We start from the raw sequence: 24,959 nt of genomic DNA on the forward strand, positions 1-24,959 counted from the left end.
CACAAGCACATGACCATCTCCAGCAATGGCAACAATGTTGTCCTTCCAACAGTTAGATCTGCCTTTTAAACAATGTGCTTAGGAAAAACATAGAGACAGAGCTCAATGGTTAAAAAAAGAGGCTATTTCACACAGGGCTCACACAGTGTGTGTGGGTGTGGGTGTGGGTGTGTGTGAGAGAATGCAAGGATATGTACTAAGGACAGGGAATAAATAAAGAGAAAATTCAGGGAATAAATTCAGATGTAAGAAAGGAATTACACTCACATTCCTTCAGCATGCCAATTGAGAGGCATTTCTGTAGTCGGCAGGACTGGCACTGACGTCGGTTACTCTTGGTTATGATACATTTGTTCTGGAACGCACAGTGGAAATTAGGAGTAGCCTTCATGGCCCGTCTGTAACAGAGCAACATACAGAGAGGAAAGAACTAGTGGAAATACTACAGAGTGTGAAGTGTAAAGACCATGAAAGCAATTAACACAGCAGACTAATAACATCACAGACTGAAAACCACAGCCTATATACACTACAGCCTATAAACACTACAGAGAGTCAACACTATGGGAAATGAACACTACAGACTACAAAACCGGCATACTGTGAACACTACAGTCTATAAACACTACAGAGAGTGAACACTGCAGTCTATAAACACTACAGTCTATAAACACTGCAGTCTATAAACACTACTGTCTATAAACACTACAGATAGTGAACACTGCAGTCTATAAACACTACAGTCTATAAACACTACAGTCTACAAACACTGCAGTCTATAAACACTACAGTCTACAAACACTGCAGTCTATAAACACTACCGTCTATAAAAAACTACAGAGTGAACACTGTAGTCTATAAACACTACAGAGAGTGAACACTGCAGTATATAAACACTACAGTCTATAAACACTGCAGTCTATAAACACTACAGTCTATACACACTACAGATAGTGAACACTACAGTCTATAAACACTGCAGTCTATAAACACTACAGTCTATAAACACTACAGATAGTGAACACTGCAGTCTATAAACACTACAGTCTATAAACACTGCAGTCTATAAACACTACAGATAGTGAACACTGCAGTCTAAACACTACAGTCTATAAACACTGCAGTCTATAAACACTACAGATAGTGAACACTGCAGTCTAAACACTACAGTCTATAAACACTGTAGTCTATAAACACTACCGTCTATAAAAACTACAGAGTGAACACTGTAGTCTATAAACACTACAGAGAGTGAACACTGCAGTCTATAAACACTACAGATAGTGAACACTGCAGTCTATAAACACTACAGTCTATAAACACTGCAGTCTATAAACACTACAGATAGTGAACACTGCAGTCTAAACACTACAGTCTATAAACACTGCAGTCTATAAACACTACAGATAGTGAACACTGCAGTCTATAAACACTACAGTCTACAAACACTGCAGCGTATAAACACTACAGTCTATAAACACTACAGATAGTGAACACTGCAGTCTATAAACACTACAGTCTATAAACACTGCAGTCTATAAACACTACAGTCTACAAACACTGTAGTCTATAAACACTACAGTCTATAAAAACTACAGAGAGTGAACACGGCAGTCTATAAACACTACAGTCTATAAACACTGCAGTCTATAAACACTGCAGTCTATAAACACTACAGTCTACAAACACTGTAGTCTATAAACACTACAGTCTATAAACACTACAGAGAGTGAACACGGCAGTCTATAAACACTACAGTCTATAAACACTACAGAGAGTGAACACTGCAGTCTATAAAAACTACAGTCTATAAACACTACAGAGAGTCAACACTATGGGGAATGAACACTACAGACTACAAAACCGGCATACTGTGAACACTACAGTCTATAAACACTACAGAGAGTGAACACTGCAGTCTATAAACACTACAGTCTATAAACACTGCAGTCTATAAACACTACAGTCTATAAACACTACAGATAGTGAACACTGCAGTCTATAAACACTACAGTCTATAAACACTGCAGTCTATAAACACTACAGTCTATAAACACTGCAGTCTATAAATACTACAGTCTATAAACACTGCAGTCTATAAACACTACAGTCTATAAACACTGCAGTCTATAAACACTACAGTCTATAAACACTACAGTCTATAAACACTACAGATAGTGAATACTACAGTCTATAAACACTACAGACTATAAACACTACAGTCTATAAACACTACAGATAGTGAATACTACAGTCTATAAACACTACAGACTATAAACACTACAGTCTATAAACACTACAGATAGTGAACACTACAGTCTATAAACACTACAGACTATAAACACTACAGTCTATAAACACTACAGACTATAAACACTACAGATAGTGAAATCTACAGACTATAAACGCAGTAACACTTTAGAATATGGATCCGTCATTAATGATTAACTACACAGGAAGAAATTAATAATGCAATATTTACTTTCTAGTAACTGCTATTAACTAACTAGAAACAGATGAATGCAGTAGTTCACTATTAACTAATCAATAACTAGTATATTTCATGCTTCCCTGAGAACTACTAAGAAACTATATACAGTTTCATAATTAATGCGAAACCATTACTGTTAAGGAATAGACAAGATTATAATAGGTAAGGTAATAGCAGACTTGGGTAAGCTGTTTGTGACTGACCAGGGCAGTCAAGGCACAAGGGACACAGTTTCCCAAAAAAAGAGTTTAATGAATCGGAATATATACTTACAAATAAATCAAATTAAATTCAAATGATCATATTCAATTCATTACAAAGTGAACAGAACAAAGCTCATATAACTGAGGACTGAACAGAACCAAACAAATAAATCAACAGAGGAGGCAATACAGACGGACTAGTCCACCACTCAGGGGTGTATATTATAAATAAATAAAAATAAATAAAAAAATAAAGAAAGAAATACATAACTATGAATAAGAAAGTAAAGAAAACAAACACAACACTCCCCAGAGTCAATCTGCCTCTTGGCACCAGCAAGCAGAACTAAAAATAGCAGTGAATGCGTGTCAGCCTTTAATGGAGAATGCTATACACCAGCAATCCACTCCTCAGCTCATCCCACACAACGGTAACTTAACTCCAATAAAACAGTATTAACAAAAGTGTGTACAGTACAATAGTGATAGGAGAAACAAAACTTTTCAACGCTTCAAATCAGCTGAATCAATTGCTTCGCAAAATGATTCACTGTTTCAAAGAGTTCAAAACACCACATGCTGGCAACACCTGCTGGTCAAAACAGTGTAAAATCAATTAGATCTAGGCCCAAACATAATGACACCTTTTACAAAACAATTGCAAATATCTTCACAATCCAATAACCTACAACATCTGGCCTTGGCTTGTTTGTTTTATAGTAAAATCTGGCGTGATTTCACATCAGGTGATTAACTAGGCATCCTCAAGTGAGCACTGATCATGCATCAGTACAAACATTTTTGATTCATTTCAGTTTTATTAACATGCATAATAAAACTGACCCCAAATCAGTTAAAACCGTAGTAGACACTAGTTCATGGGTTCACGTTGAGATCAACACCCCCTAGTGGCAACCATCGGAGTTTCGAAACTGCTGTATCTTTGTATTATACTACAACTTGAAAAAAATAAAGTAGACGCTCAGAGGTAAAGTTAACTCGTGTATTAACCAGAGCAAGAGAGAGAAACATATCAATGCGCATGGCTAATTACCAATCAGAAATCAATGCTAAGGGGAGTGATTCCACTTAAAGAAACAGATTCACTCTATACACTACAGAAACGTTGCTGAAATCACGTGATTTGCCCAATTTGATGAGCGCTCTGAACCACTGATTCGGAAAAAAAGATTCTTAAAGGTTTCAAAGCTTCATAAAGCAGTGTTTCAGTAGCGGAAATCACTACAGTACAACATAAACTAGAATGTTTGCACTCCAACTAGTTAAATGATGCACTGGAATTAATAAAGTATTTGAATGAAACATAAACTGAGTCTGAGTCTGAATATGTAGTGATTACTGAAAGGCAAATATGTAAACCATTGAGTGAACAGAAACAAACAAAACTAAAGATTATGCGTTTTTCCCCCAGTTATGATGAATAAATATCATGTGCAATCAAACACTGAAGTCATTGTAAGCTTTTGAAGTTTTTGTAAGGTTTTGGTTAGTAATTCCTTCTTAAGAAGGATTTGGTAACACTTGAGTCATTATTAGAGAGTTATCATGATCTTCACTTTAGAATACTGTTCCAAATAATTAGTAATTCCTTTAGAAGGATGTAGTAACACTTAGGTCATTATTAGTGGACTACCATGTTTCTTACAATAGTTATTCATGAAAACCTAATCCTAAAGTATAGAATCTTCTAACCATGAGGTAGAAGACTTACATAGAACCATATACTTCTGTGAGGTACATTAAATAAATAAATCACTGTATAGGTTACAATCTGTCTGGCATTTGGAGTATGGCTGATGACTTGAAATGTTCCAGTAATCTCCCTGACTCTCTAGTGATTCAGTGAGAAGTGTGGACCTAAGCTGTCTTCTCTTTATTTAAGTATTAATAATAATGTGGAAAAATTATGATAAATAACGGTGAAGTTCAAAGGCATGACTGAAAATTGGCCACAGAGTGCTAGAGGATTGGAGGGAGCATGGTGCAGTGTGGGGTGTGATAAGGTGATTTGAGGTAAGTGGATGCTGGTCCATTTCTCTCTTTGTAGGCAAGCATCTGTGTTTTATATCTGATACGGTCAGCTACAGGAAGCCAGTGGAGGGAGCGTAGCAATGGGGTGGTGTGGGAGGAACTTAGGAAGGTTGAAAACAAGTCGAGCAACTTCATTCTGGATCAGTTGCAGAGGTCGAATGGATCCCAGAGGCAGACCTGCCTGGAGCGAGTTGCAGTAATCCAGTCTCGAAATGACAAGAGACTGAACCAGCACCTGAGTGGGCTGTATGGATAGAAATAGACGAATCCTTCTGATGTAAAGGATAAATCAACATGAGCGTGTCAGATTAGCAATTTGAGAGGAAAAGGACAGTTGATTGTCCATGTTTATCCCAAGGTTGTGTGCAGTAACTGAAGTCCTCTGGGAGGCATGAAAGAAATAGTAGTTATTTATTATCTAATAGTGAATTTCCACATTCATCTGTGCACTATTACTTACTAATTCATGAATCAGAGTTGCTCGGTAGTTAATAGTAGTTACTAGAATGTTAATATTGCGTTATTCATTTCTTCCTGTGTAGTTAATCATTAATGATGGATCCGTATTCTAAAGTATTACCATAAACACTACAGAGAGACAAAACTACAGACTATTAACACTACAGAGTGAACACTACAGACCATAAAAACCAACATACTGTGAAGACCACAGACTATAAACACCACAAAGAAGGAACACTACAAATTATAAACATTACAGACTGCAAAACCGACATACAATGAACACCACAGACTATAAAAACTACAGAGGGTGAACACTACATAACTTACATATACATAAGCAACAAACTGTGAACAGACTGCAGACAGTAAACACCACAGGCTGTGAACACGCTTTATGCCTATTTAGCTTGTGGCTAGTTATGCTGTTATAGCTATTCTTGCCAGGAGTACCAGCTTAAATTGTGAACACAATGTACAGGACAAGATCCATCCATATTCTGTACCACTTATCCTACACAGGGTCATAGGGAGCCTGGAGCCTATATCAGGGGACTCAGACCATACGGCGGGAGACAACTTAGATGGTGTCATCGCAGGGCACAATCGTGCACACACTCACACACACACTAAGGTCAATTTAGAAATGCCAGTCAGCCTACAAGGCATGTCCTTGGACTGGGCGAGGAAACTGGAGTACCTGGAGGAAACCCTGAAAGAGAACATGCAAACTGCACAGGGTGGAGGCTGGAATCAAACCCCCAACCCCTGAGGTGCGAGGCAAACGTGCTAACCACTAAGCCACCATGCAAGTAGTCGTTATCTAGTTTACCAAACAGAGTTGTCATTCAAATGGATGAATGGATGGATGGGTGGGTGGGTGGGTGAGTTGTTAAAAGCATTCCCATGAAATTCAAAGGTCAGGAATTTAATAAGAGCTTTCTCTATTTTTTCTCTGCGGAAGCTTCACTGTATTTTATGACTAATGTACACTTACAGGCCATTTTGTGTTTCTCTCTGTGAGATCTAATGATGGATTGAACACTGTGAACACATTCACAATTTCCTACAAGCATCACACAAAAATGACAGCCCTATGCTGTAGTGGTGTTATTCTTGTACTCGGGGTAACATATTGAGACCTCTGGGTACAAATGTGGCAGACAAATCCAAATCGTGAAACACAAAAACAGGCAATAGGTCAGGCGAATGGCAAACGGGCATTAACTAGGCTAAATAAGAATCGGACAACGAGGGTGAGAACGAGATGAAAACTATGGCACATAAACGAGGAACAAAGGCTTGGTACAGTGGTAACACACACGCACTACTTCGCCCTGAACATAGACACACGAGGGGTTTAAATACCAAACATAATCAAGGGTGAACACAAAACAGCTGAGACTAATGAAGTCACATAAGGAAAACAACCAATGACAATACAGGGGCGGAGACAGTCCATAAACCATAACAAAAAACACATCAAAAGTAAATAAAGTCAAGATCACTGACAAACCAAGAAGTGCGCGCCTGTACTCCAGCACTTTGCGCGAGGGGGAATCGTGACAAAGGCGAATTATTCAAGACCTGGTAAAGATGTGCACAGTTAGATGTCCCCATTTCCTCCCCCACACAAATCACACTTCTATGACTGTAACTTGACCAAATCACTCCGTCATGGCATGTGAGATAATAACACCTTTCATATGATGCACTGTACTCCAGCACACTGCATCTGAAACGAGCCAAGGACGACGCAGACCCAAATGCAAATGTCCTTAACTTGTACCAGATGAAAAACATGGAACATAGCCATATACTATATGTGGCAATTTTTATAAATCATGTCTATTTGCCAAATTCATTTTGATCCCACAAAATGGAAGGCAAAAAATAAATACAAACAAACAAATAGGTCTGCAATCTAATGTCCTTTTGTTTCACTTCAAATTCAATATGCTGGACTGCAGAAAATGAAAAAATACAAAACAAAAAAAGAGCTTAACTGCTTAATTGTACCTAGATTATATCATATATGCAAATTGTTGCTAGGAAGGATTTTAATTTAAATCTGAACGCCTATAATACAATAACACAGTACAACAATGCAAAGCAATGCTGTTTACATATGAACCTTTCCCCAATCTGTTATCCTGTAAGTACCTATTAACTGCTGTTAAAACATAGTTGCTTCCCAACAGCAGGAAGCAATTACTGCCTGTATGGGGAAGCACTTATCCAATTTTGCCTAAAGAGTTGGATACAGGTGAACGTTGAGCAAGCTGCTATTCAGCATTACAAGCATTGTGAACCTCTGAACAACAGATGGACTTGGAGACTGTCAGTTGGAGACTGAATGAGGGAGACTCAGACATTGATTAAGACACTAGAATAAACACTAGACACTCACATACTGTAGACGTACACAATTCATGCATATACTCCTAAATAAACATGCTTGACCGTAGGTATGAGGTTCTTTTTGTGGACTTCTGTGTTTGGTTTACACCAGATATAACAGGACCCCTGTCTTCCAAACAGTTCCACTTTCGACTCATAAATCCACAGAACATTCTCCCAAAAGGTTTGAGGATCATCAAGGTGTGTTTTGGAAAAATTCATATGAGCCTTAATGTTCTTCTGGGTTAACAGTGGTTTTCACCTCGTTACTCTTCCATGGAGGACATTTTTGCCCAGTGTCTTTCTGATAGTGGAGTCATGAACAGTGACCTTTATTGAGGCAAGAGAGGCCTGTAGGTCCTTTGACTTGGCTCTTTTGTGACTTCCAGACTGAGCTGTTGCTGTGCTCTTGGAGGAATTTTGGAAGATCGGACACTTCTGGAAGGTTCACTACTGTGCCGGGTTTTTCCATTTGGAGATAATGGCTCTCACTGTGGTTCTTTGGAGTCCAAGAGCCTTTGAAATAGCTTTGTAACCCTTCCCAGACTGATGTATTTCAATCACCTTTTTCCTCATCATTTCTGGAATTTCTTTCAATTTTAGCATAGTGTGTTACTGGGTAAGACCTTTTAACCAACTTCATTCTGTTGGAAAAGTTCTATTTAAGTGCTGATTTGATTGAACAGGGTTTGCAGTAATCAGGCCCGATTGTGTCTAGTCCAGCTGAACCCCATTATGAATGCAGTTTCATAGATTTGGGGAATTATGATGCCTTATGAACTTTTTGGAGCCTGAAAGTTTTGGTTACTTGGACTGTAAATGGAGGAACAGAAATCTCACAAGTTTCATTTCAAATGTGTTCATTTGTGTTCCAAAGATGAATGAAGGTCTTCTGGGTTTGGAACGACATGAGGGTGAGTAATTGATGGCAGATTTTTCATTTTTGGGTGAAAAATCCCTTGAACTTAAGAAAATGAAACAGCGTGTTGTTTATCAGGATGACTTCACTATACAATCATTCAAGTACAGTATCTCTGCTGCTGTTCACCACAGAGCACATGCACATGTAGTTTATATGATACATCCATCCATATTCCATACCGCTTATCCTACACAGGGAGAAAGGGAGCCTGGGGACACCCTGGACAGGGTGACAACCCATCGCAGGTCATAATCACACACACGTTCACACACTACAGACAATTTGCAAATGGCAATCAGCCTACAACACATGTCTTTGGACTGGGGGAGGAAACCAGAGTACACAGAGGAAAGCCCCGAAGCATGTGGAGAACATGCAAACTCCGCACACACAGAGGCGGGATTCAAACCCCCAACCCCAGAAGTGCCCAGAGGTGAGCCACTGTGCCTCCTGTAGTTAATTGACATTTATGTACAGTCCTGACATTGTTAACGAACAATTAAAAAAAAAAAAGCCTAAATGCTAATGACAGCGATTGCAGCTACCACCAAACCCTCCAAAAGTAACAGGCAATACTATCATCAATCAGCGATAATTAAGGGGCACGAAAAGATGATACCATTTCACACAATATCTCATAAGCCTACTGAGCATCCATTTGTCAGAGGAACAAGGCTCTCTACACTAAGTGTGTGAGAGAGCAAAGCATTTTTTTTTAAAGCCCTATAAGTGGTGCTTCCAGACCATCTCATCTCATATGAGAATGCTGAACCAGAAACTGTTACAAAATCCATTTAGTTCACACTTTGGCTTTGCTAAGAACAAAAAACATGCAAAGGAACACGTCACTGCTGTGTAGGAACAGATTCATAATATTAAAGTGGCTAATTAGTGCTGTAAACTATGACCAAAATGAGCATACTGCAATTATACTGCAACAGACTGCAATGCCAATATGCCTTAAAACAAACTGGTGAGCCAGTGATAGGAATATAACACTTTTTCTTGCATTCATTTGAACAGAAATAGCATCACAATTTATTAAAATAGAACAGTGATCTAGAACCTCTCTCCGGATTTTGTTAGCGTGTAGATTGCATATGAATAATATTGCATTAATGATTAATAATATACTGTGTTGGCTAGTGGGTGGCATGTTGGTACAGAAGGTAGTGTTGCTACCATACTGCTCCTGTGTGATCCTGAGCTCTGGTTACTGTCTGTGTGGAGTTCCACATATTTACCTGTATACATGCGGCTCTTCCTTCTAGTTCCCCGGTTTCTTCCAATCTCCCAAACACATGCCATTAGGTGAACTGGCTACACTAAATGGAATGAATTGAAAGAGTGTACGAATGCGTGTCCCATACAGGGTGTATTCCCGCCTCACACCCAGTGTTCCTGGGATAGCCAAAGTCACTCTAGCCAGTATAAAGTTCTTATTGAAGATGAATGAATAAACGTGTTGGCTAATTAGTTAATTGCTGGCTTCCTATAGCTAAAGATTTGCAAAACCCAACTATATAGTCAAACTACAGTGGGATTTACAGTTTGTATAACCTTTGGACCAATATGTTTGGTATAACCTTGTTGGGTAATAGTACCTCCATAGGTACATTTTCCTTTTTATGAATTATCTGAATGAATTCCTTAGGGGGCATACATTTTTGCACTCAAGTGCAATATTTTAAAATAATACAGTGTGCAGACTATCATAGCTTTTGAGTTTCTAATAGTTTTTTGTTGCAACCACTCGTACCTAAAAGCATCCCAAAGTGAACGGCCACTCTCTGGGGCATTAAGCATAAACACTTTAGATAGATGTATTTGTTTGTGTGTGTGAGTGTGTGTGTGTGTGTGTGTGTGTGTGTGTGTGTGTTTGTGCGCCTACCTGAAAAAACCCTTACAGCCTTCACAGGTCATGGCATTGAAGTGGTATCCTGTAGCAGTATCTCCACACACTTGGCACACTTTGGGCTCGTCATCCTCCTCCAGCTCTTCCCTAGGCCCTTCTTCAACCCCTGAGTCATCCAGCTCTCTGCTGCTGCTGCTCATCCTGAACGCTGACAAATGTTATCTGAAAGAGAGAGAAAGAGAGATACAAATATTCAGGTCACTATAAACATTTATACACAAATTGTTCTACTACAGAGAGAGAGGCAGAGAGAGACACACAGAGAGAGAGAGACAGGGAGAGACACACACAGAGAGAGAGACAGAGAGAGACAGAGAGAGAGACAGAGAGAGAGAGACAGAGAGACATAGAAATGTCTTTACTGACATACAAATATTTTTCGGTAACATTGAATTTTGTGCTGGAAAACTAATGTTTGGAAATCTAACATGTTTTTGTACTGACTCGATAATGTTGAAGTCATAAAATAAAAATCTATAACAAAGTTTGTACTTTTAAATAATAGGGTGCCTAAGACTTTTGCACAGCAATGTAGATGTATATTACAACATTAATCAGCTCACTAAACACAAACAAAACACTCCATCAAAGCACACATATAGTTGGGCAATAACACAAATGACTTAATATGAGCTTTTAACGTGGGTTTTTAAGGGAAAAAAAAAAGATGGTATATGGTATTCACTGGTATAGAGATGGAGAAATATAATAGTATGCACAAGACTACAGATCGTAAAGCATACTGAACATACTGTACCCTGAACGTTTGCTTTCCCTCCAAAGTGCTCCACTTAAAGACCTTCCTCTTACTGAGCAGAATACAATGTCTCAGAGCCAATCCGAGCCAGCTGAGCATCAGCCGTTGCCTTGGTAGCCACCTGAGACTAACTGTCATCAGCGATGGCCAATTCTTCCCACACTTCAAGTTAACACGTGGTAAAACTATGCAGCTACAGTCACTTTTTCAGTCATGCTCATGCAATCAATTATTAAAGCGTCTTCAAATCATTTGTTTCTCACACACACACACACACACACACACACACACACACGCACACACACACAGACACAAAGCTTTTTCTTCCTGAATGGTTTGTAAATTCTTCCAGAGCTTGAAGACTACAGAAGCTCACTGCAATAAAAATATAGGCATAAAAATTCAGGTTCAATTATAATATACAAATATTATACAACGGAAACAAAATGAATCCTCAAGCTGCTCATCAGTGCATCGTGAAATGTAGACCTTTGCATCCTTTGCTCTGTGAGAGAAACCTATCAGGAAAGCAAATATCCAGTGTTGGATGAGGGACTAAAGAACATGTCGTGCCTGATATTAAAACCATGGGGTCATGACCCTACATTGGGTTGTCTGAGATAACGGAACCAACCGTTATTTATAATGTACTTTTGTGCATATAAATTTGATCTATGGGCTATTTAATAATATTAATACGATTTATTTAATAATAATTAAAACTGTCATACATCCAACATTCTGTCCATCCATCCATCAATGTTCTGTATGGGTTATCCTACACAGGGTCGCAGGGAGCGTGGCGCCTATCCCAGGGAACTCAAAGGCGGGGGACACCCTGGACTGGATGCCAACCCATCGCAGGGCATAATCGCACACACACTCACACACACACATTCACACACTATGGACAATTTAGAGATGCCAATCAGCCTACAACGTATGTCTTTGAACTGGGGGATGAAACCAGAGTAACTAGAGCAAACCCCCGAAGCACAAGGAGATCATGCAAACTCCACGCACACAGGGCGGCGGTGCCAACATGCTGCCGTGTTAATCAAAGTGATTTTTTTTGTACACTGGAGCGTGCAGAGCTAGTATTAAAAATAGAAAATAATTGTATTTTTTTGTGGAATGGTCGTGGTTTCAAGCAAGAAAGGCAATATTAATGCTAGAGTCATGCGGTGTAGACATCTGCCACAGAGTGTAAAAGTGAGAATCTCGCTGGATTAATGAATTTTATGTGATCATACAGTATACAGTGATAATGTATACATTTATAATATTTATACATAATTTTCTGTACTGCATATCCAACATGGAGTGGCAGGGGACTCGGGGGACAAAGTGGGGACCCATGGGAAAACATGCAAGCTCCGCGGAAACAGGGCGGAGGTGGAAATTGTGACATGTGCTATGCCCAGATGTCAAAGAAGGGCTTTACACTCATTAAAATATTGCATGAAAGCAATATGTGAATCCGACACAGGATTTGGTATTCTAGGGTTCAACACTGGTGGCTCAGTGGGTAAAGGCTCTGGCTTACTGATTAGAAGATCAGAGATTCAAGCCGCAGCACCATCAAGCTACCACTATTAGGCAATTATGAAAGGTCCTTAACCCTTGCTACTCCAGGGCCACTGTAACATCTCTGACCCCTACTTTGTTAGAAGCTGGGATATGCAAAGAAAAGAATTTCATTGTACTTTAATGCACGTGTGACAAATAAAGGCTTTCTTTTTCTTTTGTGTGTGCATCACATCAATGTTGTGATCTAGACTGACTGTAACAGTGAAGAGGAGATGCACACTTTCGACACTGACTTTAATGAGCAGCAGTGCGTCTCTTTAGCCGAGGTGAGTGCACAGTGCCTGCATGTATAATGTGTAAATATAAACCCACATGCTATCTTTTCCATTTTCATGCTTATAGTGAAGTGAAGATTGATTGTGAAGTTGAAATTTAGTCTTTAAATAAGCAAGTTATCCATCGTTCTCATTGTTCTTATCACTAGTAATACTGTGACGTTTTAAGAAAATAAATAACATAGGGGTAATAAACCTTATGGGTTGGAAATGTAGAGGATGGAAAAAAAAAGTAAGAGTCAGAGACCGCAGTGATCAAAAAGTGAGAGTGGGAGTAGAAATTAGGATATGTCAAAACAATAACAATATTGATTACAGTATACCTTTCTGAGATATTGGAGATACTGAAAGAATTTTTTAACAATTACACTGAAGACAGATCTTGTTCAAATTCTGTACCGAAGCTTTAAAACTGAAAAAAATGTACACTTAAGAGAATAAAACTATATTTATTTTCCCTCATCCTCAGTGTGAAATAATTAATTATATCAGACAGTAAATAAAAGCATAATTGTTGTTGCCAGTTTGCCAACAATCCTATGCATTGTGAGGTATACTGTGTACAATACAAATGTTTTCAACTATTATGCCACATCACCCGAACCCACCCCCAGCCAAAATGTCTACTGCATGTTAACACAAGTGCAACACCACACACACATCATTACACTACAGCACACATATTCTCACCATCGTTACACCACATCACACATGTTCATTACGGCTCCACCTGCTTCTTTCTATTATTAGGCTGTAAATTAGCAGTGACCCTTAAAACACAGCACAAAAACAAGGTGGAACAATGACAGCCAGTATTGTGTTTCAAGCCAGGAAAAAAATTAAAAACGAATAGAATGACAGTGCCATTCAGAGATAATGGGATGGAAATGATGACTCTACGTTAATGAAGAGGTAGGATAGAGCTCGTTGTGAGAAGTCAAAATGTAGTTTAGGGCAAAAACATGCAGAGTGCTTCTAACAGGGTTTTGCGTAAGTGAACATAAGCATCCATTTGTCCCTGTTAAAATTTACTTTAAGCCAAAAGGATTTCCTTTTATAACACAAAATATAGAGCATTCTCCTACTGAAAGAGGCCACTGCCATTAGAGAATACTATTGCCATGAAGAGGTATACATCTGCAACAATGTTTATGTAGGTGGTACATGTCAAAGTAACATCCACATGAATGCCAGGACACATGGTTTCCCAGCAGAACATTGCACAGAGCATCACACTGTCTATGCTGGCTTGCTTTCTTCCCATAGTGCATCCTGGTGACATCTCTTCCCCAGGAAAGCGACACACACGCACCCAGCCATCCACATGAAGCGTGATTTATCAGACCAGGCCACCTTCTTCCATTGCTCCATGGTCCAGTTCTAATGCTCACGTGCCCATTGTAGACTCTTTCGGCAGTGTACAGGAGTCAGCATCGGCGCTCTGACCGGTCTGCATCGACACAGCCCCATACGCAGCAAGCTGTGATGCACTGTGTGTTCTGACACCTTTCTATCATAGCCAGGATTAACATTTTCAACAATTTGTGCTACAGTAGCTCTTCTGGGGGATCGGACCAGATAGGCTAGCCTTGGCTCCCCACACGCATCAATGAGCCTTGAGTGACCATGACCCTGTCGCTGGTTCACTGGTTGTCCTTCAATGGAACACTTTTGGTAGGTACTAACCACTGCAAACGGGGAATACTCCACAAGACCTGCCATTTTGGACATGCTTTTGATTAACTTTCTATAACAGCAGCACTGACAGTAGTGCCAGTATATATTAATGTGCTCATTCAAATACGTAATTGTTTCTTTAGTAACAACTTGTGCAGCTGAGGCTTCGATCAAACAAAAGAATAAAAAGTGTATAATCGTTGATACAGTAAAGTTTTCAGTGAGATGTTTATTTAGCATTATTTAGTCCGCACTTTGTAACAGTCAGAGCTGAAGCTGTAAAGGCTGCATTTCTGTCTTATTAAATTTAAGAGAAATGGAAAAAGGGAAGGTGGTGAGGGAAGGACTGCATATCTTCTATAACATATGTGATAACAGGAACTAACTTGTTTTGTGGATGTTCCACAACATTAAATGTAACTATCAAGCTTTAAGAAGCACAATATTTTTTTTCTTTAATAAATAAAAATTGCAACTGTTGCCAAATTGCTATGGTACAAGAAGCATAAAAACACTTCTGGATGTGCTGTTATTGAAAAATAATTAACTTTAGGGTGGTACCCATTACACAGCTTCGAGTCATGCCACATCACACCAGTCCATCAATGATGTGCTCCACCCTGCTGTATGCACATTCTTACTTGAGTACTTAAATGTATGTCAGAATTGACAGCTTTACTTAGAAACAAATCTGATTTTTCCCATCACTCTCTCACTAATGGTGAGAATATTTCGTTACAATGTCAAGGATTTGTATCAGTCTACACCAGAAACATAATACTGAATGTGTGACAGCGTTAACAATTACATGATATATCGCTAGACCTGAGCTTAAAATCGATGTAAGCCAATAACCAAATAAATTGCAAAGGCTGCTCCTAAAATCAATACTGCACACAATCAGTGCCTGAAAACACAGTGCAAGGGTTTTTTTTTATTTTATTTTCTACACTATATTTCATGATCTTAATAAAGCATGGGGTCAAAACACAGATCAATGCTAAATTATAGTAACGTTAAAACCTTTCAAAAACATCAGAAAAACCAATGCTTTGTTTAATATTAATATATTATGCTTTGTTTAATATTAATATATTATACTTTGTTTAATATTAATAATGTAATAGAACATTGTGTAATATTCATGCACATACTGTCCATGAGAGCTTTCGTGTGCTGAATAATTGTACTTAGTTAAATGCACTATTAAATGTAATGATTGAAATGTTCAGAACATTCCAAATTGATATCTAGTTTGAATGACTGAGTGAACTATCACTGATCTTGAATGAATTGCTGCTCTATATGCTGCCCATCTCTGACCTCTACTAAGTAGACTCTGGGGATCTGAAAATCACTGTAATCTAAATTTGTACACTTCTTTTATTCCGTCCAGTTTAACAGAAGTAGAAAAATAATTGCCCTAGTCCATTTCTGCATGTGAACGAATGTCAAGTTATAGCAGCACGTAAAAGCTTAAAAGCCCTAATTTAGCTGTTTGCAGGGCTTTCAGCACTAAATACTGTTCAATAATAATGTCTGGTATAGTGGAATTAGTACATGTTGAGAGAGCAAGAAAGAGACAGCTAATGCATTACAACTTCAATGTAATTATTATTTTGGCAGTGGATATTATGCTAAATTAAGCGAGATAGGTCACACTTGGTAATTTGACTTTTTTCTTTTCCTTTCAAACTTCACGAAAGCTCTAAACCGTTTATTTACACGCTGGATCAAAAAATTGGAAACATCAAAAGAAATTGGAAAATGTTTAGTCTCCCACAAAGTTTGTCTGTCTGATGTCATGCTGCAAATTTGTAATGTATTTGAAACATGAAAATTAGTGCATGAGTTTTTAAGATTAGTCTGCATTGTCCTCAAGAGGTTAAATGACAACATACAGTGGGGGAAATAAGTATTGAATGCGTCAACATTTTTTTCAGTAAATATATTTCCAATGAGGCTATTCACTTGACATTTTCAGTCTTAACTCAAGAAATCTGGAAATATAAAGCATTCACAACATTAAAGACCATAAATAAAGTTATGTGTAATAAAGTGGAATGAGACAGGAAAAAAAGTATTGAACACGCTAAGAAAAAGCAGTTCTTCAAGGTAAGGTCAGGCAAGGAACCAAATGAAATCTGTAAGTAATTATACCTCCTATCTGTGCAAATTAATATCAGCTGGGTTAGTAAATTGATGGTCTATAAAAAGGCTTTTCCTTACCAAGGTTTCACACAAGAAACATGTCATGATGGGTAAAAGCAAAGAGCTCTCCCAAGACCTGCGCAACCTTATTGTTGCAAAACATATTGATGGAATTGGATACAGACGTATTTCAAACTTCTGAATCCTCCAGTAGGCACCATTGGGGCCATTATCTGCAAGTGGAAGGAACATCACTCCATGATCCACTGGTAATGCACAGGAGATCCTCACAAGATTTCTGACCAGGGAGTCAGAAGAATAGTCAGAAGAGTAGCCCAAGAGCCAAGGACCACTCAGAAAGAGCTCCAGAAACACTTGGAGGCAGCAGGTGCCATCGTCACAGAGAAAACAACAGGCAATGCACTCCACTGCTCACACTCACCCGCAAGACTCCATCACTAAAGAAAAGGCATGTCGAAGCTCATTTAAAGTTTGCTACAACTCATTTGGGGAGTGTAGTCTGCTCAGACGACAGCAAAATGTAACTTTTTGGCTGTTATACTACACACCATGTTTGGAGAAGAAATGGCACTGCACATCACCCTTAAAACACTATACCAACAGTGAAGTTTAGAGGTGGAAGCATCATGGTGTGGGGCTGTTTTTCATCGCATGGAACTGGCAGACTTCATATAATTGAAGGAACCCTATGAATGGAGCCCTTTACCAGGAGATTCTTGAGAAGAATCTGCTGCCATCCACCAGGATGTTGAAGATGAGACGTGGGTGGACCTTCCAGCAGGACAACGATCCAAAGCATACAGCAAAGGAAACTCTCAATTGGTTTCAGAGAAAAAAATCAAGGAGTTAGAATGGCCCAGTCAATCACCTGACTTGAATCCAATTGAACAAGATTTAAAGACAATATGTTTAGAAGAATGGGCCAAAATCACACCTGAATACTGCGGCCCATTAATTTCTTCATACAGGAAGTGTCTTGAAGCTGTCATTACAAACAAAGGCTTCTCCACTAAGTATTTAAATACATTTCAGTTAGCATGTTCAATACTTTTTTCCTGTGTCATTCCACTTTATTACACATAACTTTATTTATGGACTTTAATGTTGTGAATTCTTTATATAATTATAATTATAGTGAAAATATATTTCTCTCTGCAACTCACCTGATTAAGAACAATAAGTCTACAACATGTCTAAAGCTGGAAAAGCGGTCTAGCTGGACGTGTAACTAATTCTGCAAGTTTATGTACTGAGGTGGAAATAAAACTTCACTCTGCAGAAGTAATGGTTTATTGATCAGCCTACATTTAAACTGTCACTCAATATTTATCCCCTTGTGCTAATGAATCCATTAGATGGCTACGGTACAGTAGAAAAATATGATGTACCATTGTATATCACCTTGGGTATGTGAAAACCACTATATAAATGTATTATTATTATTATTATTATTATTATTATTACAGAATACAGTGCTGTGATTTCTTCTGTTTTGTGTATATCTCATACTAATTAGTTTTAGATCTTCAAATGGAATACAACATAAAACAAAGGCAACCTGAGTAAACACAGTACAGTATTTATTTATTCATTTCTTATTAGAGCAAAAAACAAAAATTATCCAAAACTTATCTCCAATGTGAAAAACTAATTGCCCCCTTAAACTCAAAATCTGGTTGTGTCACCTTTAGCAGCAATAACTGCAACCAAACGCTTTCGATAACTGGAGATCAGTGTTTCACTTACTTCTTCAACTAGAATTTACTATGCTTTGGATTATTGTCTAGCTGCATAATCCAGTTGCGCTTGAGTTGCGGACTGAAGACCGGACATTCTCCTTTAGGATTTTCTGGTAGAGAGCAGAATTCATGTTTTTCCTGATGATCTACACTGAGAAAATACTTCCTGAGTTTATTTCTCTGCACCTTTAATAACTGGCACTAAATTATAGCAGTGCAGAACTGGGTTCTGTAAATGGACCCTAACTGGTTTCTTTTGTTTTGCTATATAAAGCCAGAACAATCAGCACTAAATGCTGTTCAGTACTAATGTCAGGTGTCAGGTACTCGTGCTGGAGACAGGAAATGAGGTGAGTGAGAAACTACAAGAATTTGAATGTCCATTATAATATTAAATGATTCAAACTTGGCAGTTTGGCTGAGTCGTATTTAATTAAAGCAGTATTCAAAGTTCTTCAGCACAACCTTCATTTCTAGCTGCTCTTAGATGGTAAAGTTGCAGTATGTGCCACTCACATTTTTATATCTCCATATGGAGCGTATTCAAGCTGAAACACTATTATTAAATAATGTCCGTCGCTCTCTCTCCTGTGACTCTCTGTGCCTGTTACTCCCCCTGAGCCTGTCAATTCCAGAGAAGGACATGTGGCTTCTGTGTCAAGTCTGTGAAGGTATATTTTATTACTGATAGAACATCAGCAAGATGTGTTGTTTATCCCAAAACATTTTTTAGTTTAGAGGTAAGAGATCAATAATAAGGTAGTCGGCTACACAGAACAATAAAGATTTTGTTTAGAAAAAGACACAAGGTGTTTTTAGTCAAAAATCTGTCACATGGTCCATCCATCCATCCATTTTCTGTACCGCTTATCCTACACAGGGTCGCGTGGATCCTGGGGCCTATCCAAGGGGACATGGGGTACAAGGTAGGGGACACACTGGACAGGGTGCCAACCCATCACAGAGCACAATCACACACTACGGACAATTTGTAAATGCCTACAACGCACATCTCCGGATGGTGGGAGAAAACCAGCATACCCGGAGAAAACCCCCAAAGAATGGGGAGAACATTCCAACTCGGGATTCAAACCTCTGCCCTGTGTGTGCGGGATTCCAACCCTGGAGGTGTGAGGAAAGCGTGCAGACTCTAAAAAGACAAAATGTACACATGTATAGGTAATGTAACAAAACACATAACTATAAAAATCAGCAGTGGCTCGTGACCATAGATTTTAGTTGGGCAGCATGACATTAAAAACAGCTGTCAAATGACTTATTCTGTCAAGTGAACTTTTAGAGTAATAGGCAGTTAATACAGTCATCCAGCATACATCCAGTAGTAGTTTTAAATGTACCTTTCTACCTACACAGGTGTTTCCCAACACAATGTGCAAGGTGCACACAGAAGAGCTAATATCATTAATGGGGTTTTCAGCAAAATTGCCATCCCAACCACATTTCAAAGAACACATAAAAGCATTTAAAAATGGAGCTACGTTTATTATATTGAATTCTGATTCATTCCTATAAAAACAAGGTTTGGTCTATCACTGAGTATTTTTCAACTAGCCCAATCTGGCAATGCCATTGTCTGCCCTGTCCTTTGATCCTCCCACAAGCATGGTGCAAAGTGCTATATCTAAACATGAAAGTGCGTTGAAATTTTCATGCGATTTAGCCTAAATAATGAAAGCAACATCAGATATCATCATGACGTCGAACAGGATACAGTGGGGGAAATAAGTATTGGATGGGTCAATGTTTTTTTGAGTAAATGTATTTCCTATGAGGTTATTCACATGAAATTTTCACCAGACATCAGTATTAACTCAAGAAATCCAGAAATATCCATCCATCCATCCATCCATCTTCAACCGCTTACTCCTTTTCAGGGTCACAGGGGAACCTGGAGCCTATCCCAGGGAGCATCGGGCCCAAGGCGGGGTACACCCTGACAAGGGTGCCAGTCCATCGCAGGGCACAATCACATACACACAACCATTCATACACTACGGACACTTTAGACACGCCAATCAGCCTACCATGCATGTCTTTGGACTGGGGGAGGAAATCCAGAAATATAAAGAATTCAAAACATTAAAGTCCATGAATAAAGTTATGTGTAATATGACACAGGAAAAAAGTATTGAACACGCTAACTGAAATTTATTTAATACTTAGTGGAGAAGCCTTTGTTTGTAATGACAGCTTTAAGAGGCTTCCTGTATGAAGAAATTAATGGGCCGCAGTATTCAGGTGTGATTTTGTTCCATTCTTCTAAACATATTGTCTTTAAATCTTGTTCAATTGGATTCAAGTCAGGTGATTGACTGGGCCATTCTAACACCTTGATTTTTATTTCTTTGAAACCAATTGAGAGTTTCCTTTGCTGTATGCTTTGAATCGTTGTCCTGCTGGAAGGTCCACCCACGTCTCATCATCATCCTGGTGGATGGCAGCAGATTCTTCTCAAGAATCTCCTGGTAAAGGGCTCCATTCATCGTTCCTTCAATTATATGAAGTCTGCCACTACCATGTGATGAAAAACAGCCCCACACCATGATGTTTCCACCTCCAAACTTCACTGTTGGTATAGTGTTTTAAGGGTGATGTGCAGTGCCATTTCTTCTCCAAACATGGTGTGTAGTATAACAGCCAAAACGTTCAATTTTGCTCTCGTCTGACCAGACTACACTCTCCCAGTATTTCATAGGCTTGTCCAAATAAGTTGTAGCAAACTTTAAATGAGCTTCGACATGCCTTTTGTTTAGTAATGGAGTCTTGCGGGGTGAGTGTGAGCAGTGGCGTGCATTGCCTATTGTTTTCTCTGTGAGGATGGCACCTGCTGCCTCCAAGTGTTTCTGGAGCTCTTTCCAAGTGGTCCTTGGCTACTCTTCTGACTCTCAATAAGTTTGTGAAGGTCTTGGGAGAGCTCTTTGCTTTAATCCATCATGAGATGTTTCTTGTGTGACACCTTGGTAACGAAAAGCCTTTATATAGACCATCAATTTACTAACCCATCTGATATTAATTTGCACAGATAGGAGGTATAATTACATACAGATTTCAGCTGGTTCCTTGCGTGACCTTGCCTTGGAGAACTGCTTTTTCTTAGCGTGTTCAATACTTTTTTTCCTGTGTCATTCCACTTTATTACACATAAATTTATTTATGGTCTTTAATGTTGTGAATTCTTTATATTTCCAGATTTCTTGAGTTAATACTGATGTCTGGTGAAAAATGTTGACCCATCCAATACTTATTTCCCACTGTATATGAGTTACGAAAATGTATGAGATAAGCCCCATGATGTAAATCATGTGAATAAAATACCTTGTCAAACAAATCAATAATGCAGTAGGATTAATAGTTATCGTACAAGTCTTCAATGTGGAACCACTCTCTGAAAAGTGAAAGATCCTGTACAAATCTTTTCGTCCTACCAGATGATTTCTTGATTTGAGTGGGAAACTGAATTAGGCACAACACCTGCTGCACATGTTCAACAAAGAGCCTTGCACAGTGCATTAACAATAAACCCCTCCCATAACCCGAGGCGTACTCATGAAAACACACCTGAGCTTTATGTGGAGACTATGCAAAGCCATTCATTGACAAACAGAGGTTTCTGTTTGTGTCTGAGTTTTAAAAAAGTTCAAATCGACTATGTTGGCAGTAGGGATGTTTTGTTCACGAACGAGCCGGCTCTTTTAGGTGAACTCACAGCTCTCTTACAATGTAATTTCATTAATATGCTTCCATGGAAACCTCTTTTCAACATCTGAGCTGTGTAAGTTGTGTAAATGTACAGCAGGGAGGATCTGCCTGCGGTTATCAGGATAAATGAAGCTTTTTAATGAAACACAGACATAACAGGCAAAATATTCCAGTTCATTCATTCATTTATCTTCAGTAACCACTTTTTCCCTGGTCAGGCTGGCAGTGGATTCAGAGTCTCGAGAATACTGGGCATGAAGTGGGAATACACTCTGAATGGGACGCCAGTCCATCACTACTGTAGGCACCATGCACATACACAGTTTACACACTCATTCACACCTAGAACCCGGAAGAAACCCACACGGACATGGGGAGAACATGCGAACATGATGATTTAATAATTATGTAAACCGGTCCATACAGGATTTTGCAGAGTTTTTTGTGATTGTTGCGACCAAAAATGCTTGATCGAGCTAAACCGAATGATCTGGCACACTGAAGAAGAGCCATAATTTCCATCACTAGATGGGAATTCTGCCTATATACATTAAGTCAGAGCAATTGGCACAGTTTTTCTCACAATTTGGCCAGTTTTTATCAAAAACTGTTAGCCCTTAAACTATTTAATAATGTCTTAATATCACCTCTGATTAATAATAACACATTTCATTGTGCTTGCTTAAGAATCAGCAAGGGGCTAAATAGCTGCTTTCTCAAATGCAGTAAGCATTCCTGCATTAATAGTATTGTGATGTATGCTTGTTGCGATAGACGGTGTTCCCAACAGTGTTGGGGCCGCACACCGGTTATGTCAATTGTACACCCCGGCACCGCCACTACCGTCGTTTTGCCTTTTTATAGTAATAAAAATAATTTAGTTCAGTTACAGAACGGATGCTACAGTTAAAAACTGAACGTGTCTGCTCAATTCAGCATGAATTGAATGAGTCAACGACGCAGCACAGATCAGCAGGAGTCACATTTCATTTAGCACATGACGAGAGTGAGGCGAGCTGACTCATAAGACGATGGCGGAAGATTTGGATTCAAAAGTTCTATGTTTAATATAACCGAGTTTGTCATTGTACTGTTTTGTAGTTCGTAGTTCAGAATAGTGCGCGTGTCTGTGTGTGTTAATCGACGTGTGACAACACCGGTAATACCGGTATCACCCCATGACGATTTCCCTTGGTCTGAGAACCACGGGGGCTCTCACGGACGGGCTTCCCCGGTGATACCGGTATTACCGGTGTTATCACACGTCGATTAACCAGTGGGAAAAATTTCCTCACAGTCACATCCCTACTCTGATGTTCATCTCTCCAATACACTACACTACATACAAGCAGAAGTACACTTTCATGCTACACACAGTCACTCTCTCTCTCTCTCTCTCTCACACACACACACACACTTATTAACCACAGTATTTACAAACAACTTTTTATTTTACTTATTTTAGAAAATTGAATACGCTACGTTTCACAAATTATTTATGCTGATTGAATATTTAATGAATACTTTCCTTTTTAAGATCTGCATTTTAGAATTGATAAAATCTCATCAGTGGGTAGGAATGTTCCAGCCTCTTCCTACACTTTGCTGCAATTACTACAGAGAAGGAATTTGGCACACTTCCCGGTGCTGAGAAAATAACAGGAAACCTGTTCATTCAAAACTCACTTATAATTGATGGGGCACACGATAAACGCATGGACGTAGAACTCTTTCATGCATTCCTCAGTCACAAGTATTTGGAATTTAAGATATAATTCTGTTTATACCACAGCGTGGTTAAATTCTCGAATCGCATTGTTCAGAAGGTGTGGATTAAATTTATATAACCACAGGGATCGGACAGTATCTTCGGACAATACGTGAATATGAACAATAAGTTTATATTAATGCACTCAATCTAATATGTTTTGCTTCTATATTAACAGCTCATACACAGAGACGCTCCACATAATCTAATCTGAACAGATGCTCCACAGATGTAAGCAGTAACAGGAACTAACTTATTTCATGGATGTTCCATAACATTAAAAATAAATATAAACAGTTCAAATGTGCAATATGTTGTTTATTAATTCATCAAAATTGTACTAGTCTGAAAATCGCTGTGGTATAAGTAGAATAACACACTTCGGGCCGTGCTACACAGAAATAATTGGGCCATTTCACACCACACTGACGTGGACTATATCGTATAACAGTATGGTCTTGTGTTATTCCTTACATAATTTGGTATACCTCCTGACAGATATGAGACTACTTTTTTTAATCATTTCAGCGAAGGCATAGAAACACAGAAGGGCCTCCTGATCATGAGTGGAGACCACAAAACCTTCAGGAAAATGCTGGTACTCTTTTATTCTATTGCTCCAGGCTTCTATTTACAAATTGAGCCATAAAACATGAGCAATTTGTCAGCATTGCTACATAAGCCAGTACCCAGACTAGGCCACTCGCAGGGGTACAGAGGAGGACCCTGAGAAAACCTAAGACTGGACTGCCTTTAAAATACACAATGTTCCTGACATGTGTATTTACATGAGCTGACGTGCCTTAACGCAGTTAA

The 24,959-nt window shown here is 38.8% G+C and overlaps 1 protein-coding gene across 3 annotated transcripts in view; it reads right to left on the reverse strand.

Annotated features, from left to right (window-relative positions):
* Positions 1 to 24,959, reverse strand: part of nr1i2 (nuclear receptor subfamily 1, group I, member 2) — a 48,877-nt gene that overhangs the window by 19,717 nt on the left and 4,201 nt on the right. The window contains exons 2-4 of one of the 3 annotated variants that reach the window (XM_053626619.1): positions 19,749 to 19,805; positions 10,422 to 10,607; positions 268 to 398 (exon numbers count right to left, since the gene is read on the reverse strand). In XM_053626619.1, the coding sequence (XP_053482594.1) occupies positions 268 to 398; positions 10,422 to 10,585 (295 nt within the window). In that variant the 5' untranslated portion in view covers positions 10,586 to 10,607; positions 19,749 to 19,805. Of the gene's footprint in view, positions 1 to 267; positions 399 to 10,421; positions 10,608 to 19,696; positions 19,806 to 24,959 lie in introns of all 3 variants that reach the window. The other 2 variants (XM_053626618.1, XM_053626617.1) reach the window with 2 other exon arrangements.

The sequence above is a fragment of the Ictalurus furcatus genome, chromosome 6, assembly GCF_023375685.1.
Source record: "Ictalurus furcatus strain D&B chromosome 6, Billie_1.0, whole genome shotgun sequence".
In the NCBI taxonomy this organism is placed as follows: domain Eukaryota; kingdom Metazoa; phylum Chordata; class Actinopteri; order Siluriformes; family Ictaluridae; genus Ictalurus; species Ictalurus furcatus.